General features: G+C 36.4%; 1 protein-coding gene across 1 annotated transcript; it reads left to right on the top strand.

Annotated features, from left to right (window-relative positions):
- Positions 1-2,208: 2,208 nt before the first annotated feature.
- Positions 2,209-5,139, top strand: LOC107481760 (uncharacterized). The gene is made up of 5 exons (XM_016102069.3): positions 2,209-2,699; positions 3,385-3,509; positions 3,615-3,929; positions 4,016-4,185; positions 4,597-5,139. The coding sequence occupies exons 1-5, from the start codon at positions 2,388-2,390 to the stop codon at positions 5,010-5,012; spliced, it is 1,338 nt and encodes a 445-aa protein (XP_015957555.1). The 5' UTR covers positions 2,209-2,387; the 3' UTR covers positions 5,013-5,139.

Genomic DNA, 5,139 nt, shown 5'->3' with positions numbered 1-5,139 from the left:
TACAGTATATTGAAAATATATAATTAAAAAAGGTGGAGATTCGGCGTGAGGAAAGCACATAGTCCAGATGCATCCAAAATTTCACATAAAACAAAAGAGCAGATATATATATATATGATGCATGCATACAGAGATGAATTGCAAAACCTCACAAGGTAAGAAAAATGGTGTGGAGGAGTTTCCAATAATGTACATGTTTTTTCCATGTTGGTGATAGAATAATGGAAGCAGCTTATTATATATACAGGGTCTGTGTCTCTCATGGCTACAAGAGGGAGTTAGCTTAAACTTTAAAGTTGATTAAGTTAAAATTAAAATTTTTAACCAAAACGAGGTGGGCATACAAATAACCCAGCGGACACTGGAATGTTCCCATCCTGTCTGTGACTCCATGTTCATCCTGACATAAAGGTATTAAAGATGCTAGAATACTAGCTACAGTTATGTTTGTATTTCCTATTGCTTATTGCTTGCATTCACAATGCATGCATGCATGTCATGTCCAATCATCATGTCCATGCATGGCAGAAAAGAATATACAAACAGACAAGTGGAAATGACTTCATAGATCTGTACTACTCTTTTCAGATACATCAACCCTGTATTATGGTCAAAACTACAAAGAGAACACAAAATTAAAGGACTGAATTGAACATTCAAGGCTTCCCTTTCCTACCTAGCCTTCACATCATACAGTTATGCACATTGTAATGGTGTACATTTTATTTAAATCTATTTCCAACCACATTCTTCTCTCTCAGAACAGTAATAATCTTAGGAAAAGAATAGTCATATATATAGTCTCTTATAACGGTTTAGCTGCACTGGCCCCAATTGTTACTGAGGTTTAAACAAAGTATTTAATAATAATAAGAGAGCTGCATTGGCAGATATAGACAAATTTTCTTCTTATTCCCTTTCATTCATTCATGTTTGAACAGAAGAATTGCACTGCTCTCTTCAATCCTGAACAATAATCCATTTTGATTACATAGTATTATGGTTGTTATTATTCTTTTCAGGTTAAGTGAGGCACAATTACATAGGTGTGATTGAAACATCAATAAAAATGGTACGTCACTAACTATTATTGATACATTGCTATATTCTGTAGTCTAGTCCCGTAGTACTGCTTTTGGTGTTTATAATTTAGATACCTGGATGAGAGTCACGTGGTAGCATTTATCACTAGCAGATACATAACAGGAAAAATCAGTTACATATAATTCTGCATTGCTGCATTTATTTTTTGGCTCCTTTTAGGATTCCTTATGCTTAATCAAGGAATCATAGTTTCTCCCATCAGTCAAAAGGACGAAAAGAAATTACACCATTATCCACCTACTAATTTCGGTTGAATCAAATAAATAAATAAATCTTGGCACTACTGAATGATCACAGAGATGATGAGTTTCCCAATCAATCCAATTTATTATTTTAATTTCCTGCTTGCATTAGGACAGCTTTCCTTGATGGTGACAGAGGAAAGAAGGAAAGAAGAGCGGGGTGGGGGTTGGTACTTGGTAATGTACGGTACGGAGCTGAATTATTCAGAAGAAAAAGAAAAAATGGTAAAGTAGAAAGAGATATATGCTACTTGTCCTCACTGTTATATGCACTTCACATAAATCTCATCACTTTTACTGTTATTCAGATAATCTACTCGTTTTATTAAAATTAAACATAGAGATATGTATTCATTTAATTTGATGCATAGCTTAAACGAGTTCGGCATTGTTAATATATACCTGTATACTAAAATTAATTATTAAAATTAATTATTAATATAAATAAATATTAAAATTTAATTATTAAAAAAAGTGCAGCACATTCTCAGTTGCTGGTGTGTGTAACATTTTGACTATTAACATTTGCTTGGGTTTTTATCCGCAATCAAACAAATGAGAAAGGCTGCAATAGTAACCACATCTTGAAATTTATTGCTGTCAAGTCATATGGAGTAAAAAGTACATGCCAGGACACTCAATAATTTGTGTATTTGGAATTAAATATTTTTAAAATTAATTAAAAATATTTGATGTAAAATAAGAAGTATTATTTGTTAAAGATTAGAATGAATTGAATTGAATTAGTGTATATAAGGGAGGCAAAGGTATTGGGCAGAAGGCAAAGGGATAAAGGGACAGAGAAGAGGACGTATGAGGTACAGCTATCTGATTATCCAATAGGGAACCTCCTTCAACCGTGACCATTCAGGACACCTGTGTCACTAACACGGACACTGCCCTTAACTTAAAAGCCCTAATAATAGAGAACCCTTCTCCCTTTCTTTTATATAGGGGTTCATGTCATGTAACCTAACATACCCACCCTAATGGCCTAAGCAAAAAACCAAAATTTCCGTTAAAGTTTTTATCTTTTCGGTGATGGGGGAAGGTTCCTCAGCCAACGCCAAGGACAAGAAAAAGAAGAAGAAGAGGAACCACCGTGGTGGTGGCAGCAGCAAGAAGAAGATGACCCATGAGCAGCTTCTTGCATTCAAGTCGGTCACCGACTGGGTTCACTTGGATCAGCCATCATCTTCTTCTTCTCTTACTTGTCTTGTCGATGATTTTGGAGTGCAGAAGGGTCTTGGCAGGGGTGGGGAAAAGGTCGTCTTTGAATTGCATTCACACTCCAAATTCAGTGATGGCTTCTTGTCCCCTTCCAAGCTCATTGACAGAGCTCACATCAATGGCGTAAGTCTCATCTTCCTTTTCTTTCCCATTTTTTGGTTCTCCGTTGTTTTGCTTCCATTGTTCTAATCATTCAAAATCGGTTTTTGATCCTTAATCATGATGTTAAGCACTTCTTTTCAATTAAATATGATAGTCTCAAAAGGAATAGCTTTTTTGTTTCTTAGGCTTATAAAAAATAATGAAACCTTCAGTGCTATTTTTTATCCTTTTTTTTTCTTATGTGTAATGGAGCAGTAGCACCTAAGCTATAGTTAACAGTTGAAGCCGTATTATCATGTTAGCTTTTCCATGTTTTCGGGTTTTGTAATATCCACAAATAAAATATATCAGACCATGGAACATTGTTTTCATATTTTTGAGTCTATGTCCTTGGCATGGAAAACTAGCCAGTGCATGTGTACTTGAATCTTGATTAATAAACCATAGCTTTGAAATATGTGCACATTTGAGTAAGATGTTTTCTAGAATACTATGATTATTAGTGTACGGATAATGAAGCTACTTAAGAGATGGCAGGCATGGCTGATAGAAATTACCAAACTTGAGAGGCCTGTAAAACTTGGTGAATATAAGGGTAAAGTTCAATCAATAACGATTGGCTGGGGCAACAGCATTGCATAGGATTTACATTCTTTGGTTTTAGGCATATTTTTAATTTTTAATCAACACTATTTGCTCATAACAGGTGAAAGTTCTTGCTCTGACAGATCATGACACTATGTCAGGCATCCCTGAGGCTGTAGAAGCAGCTCGTAAATATGGCATCAAGATAATTCCTGGTGTTGAAATTAGTACAATATTCTCTCCAAGGTAATTTTTTAGATGTTATACATTCTAGATTCATTAACATTGAAACCAATTATGCTTGGTATCCTTATTCTCCAATGATTCTGATGTTTTTCAATCCACTGGCAGTGGAGACTCCGAAGCAGAGGAACCAGTACATATTTTAGCATATTACAGTAGCATTGGACCATCAAGGTTTGAGGAACTGGACAAGTTTTTGTCAAATATAAGAGAGGGACGCTTTCTTCGTGCAAAGAATATCGTCTTGAAACTGAATAAGCTCAAGTTTCCTCTTAAGTGGGAGCATGTTTGCAGGATAGCAGGCAAGGGAGTTGCCCCTGGGAGGCTTCATGTAGCCCGTGCTATGGTCGAGGCTGGTTATGTAGAAAATCTCAAACAAGCTTTTGCTCGATATCTTTTCGATGGTGGACCTGCTTATTCAACGTAATATTGTGATTCTTGCTCTTGTAGGTTGTATATATTTGCATTGCTAAGGAGATATGTAAGAATATGAGAAATTTGTTATGCAGGGGAAGTGAGCCTCTAGCAGAGGAAGCAATAAAAATGATCAGCAACACTGGGGGCGTTTCAGTGCTGGCTCATCCATGGGCACTGAAAAATCCTGTTCCCATTGTGAGGAGGTTAAAAGAAGCTGGTCTCCATGGAATAGAGGTCTACAGAAGTGATGGAAGGCTGGCAGGTACATGCTGAATAACAAAATTTGCTTGTTTCCTTCATTACAGTAAATTCAAACCATTATCTACGATTAGGATTATCAACATTCTCCTAGTCAATACTGGTGTAGAACTCCCTGCATTCTAAGATACACGTTAGTTAGAAATTTGGTGCATTCATCCTAATTTGGTAAGAGCTTGTTATAGATGTGATTTGTATTGAATGTAGTATATTCATAATTTATCTCTTCATATAAATTGTATTTGGATACACATTGAATTGCTTGTGTATTAAATTTCCTAAGTAATAAATATCTTGGAATGGATTGAGTATAAAGCATAGTTTAAGCTACATCTCATGAGGCCACAATTGTTGTGTAAAATCACTTCATTAAGTGCAATAGAAGCAAAGTCAAATGTTAAGCTTTTGTTGGCAGCATATAGCGACCTAGCCGATGCATACGGGCTTTTGAAGACTGGAGGGTCGGACTATCATGGAAGAGGAGGGCACAACGAATCGGAACTGGGAAGCGTGAACCTTCCGGTGCTAGTGTTGCACGACTTGCTCAAGGTGGCTCGACCAATCTGGTGCGATGCCATCAAGGAAATATTGGAGTGTTATGCTGAGGAGCCTTCTGATTCGAACCTAGCAAGTATCACCAGGTTTGGGAGAACCCGGGCTTTTAAGGGAGGTTCACCCTTGAGTTGTGGACAGGACTTGATTGATCACTGCCTTCCTCTCTGGCTGAGTACGGAGGAGATGGAGGATGCAGAGATTAAAGCCATCAAATTGAAGCTTTCCAATGTTTCTCTTAGTCAAGGAGGAATTCAAGTTCTCATAGAGACTAAATAGTTGTATCTTGTATGAATCTAGATATCTTAATTTAATCATGTCATGTAACTCTTCCCAAGCCAATCTATTTGTAAGTCAAGTTCTTCAATTTTTCTTTTCTTTTTTTAATTTGGGAATATTTCTATCA

Source organism: Arachis duranensis, chromosome 3, assembly GCF_000817695.3.
Source record: "Arachis duranensis cultivar V14167 chromosome 3, aradu.V14167.gnm2.J7QH, whole genome shotgun sequence".
Classification (NCBI taxonomy): Eukaryota; Viridiplantae; Streptophyta; class Magnoliopsida; order Fabales; family Fabaceae; genus Arachis; species Arachis duranensis.
This window is presented reverse-complemented; position numbering and strand designations above follow the sequence as displayed.

What these genes read in the sequence shown, in the direction of transcription:
- LOC107481760 (XM_016102069.3), top strand. Translation starts at nt 2,388, where the DNA reads ATGGGGGAAGGTTCCTCAGCCAACGCCAAGGACAAGAAAAAGAAGAAG. An exon ending in ACAGAGCTCACATCAATGGC is followed by an intron (nt 2,700 to 3,384) that starts GTAAGTCTCATC and finishes TGCTCATAACAG; the next exon opens with GTGAAAGTTCTTGCTCTGAC. An exon ending in AAGTGATGGAAGGCTGGCAG is followed by an intron (nt 4,186 to 4,596) that starts GTACATGCTGAA and finishes TTTTGTTGGCAG; the next exon opens with CATATAGCGACCTAGCCGAT.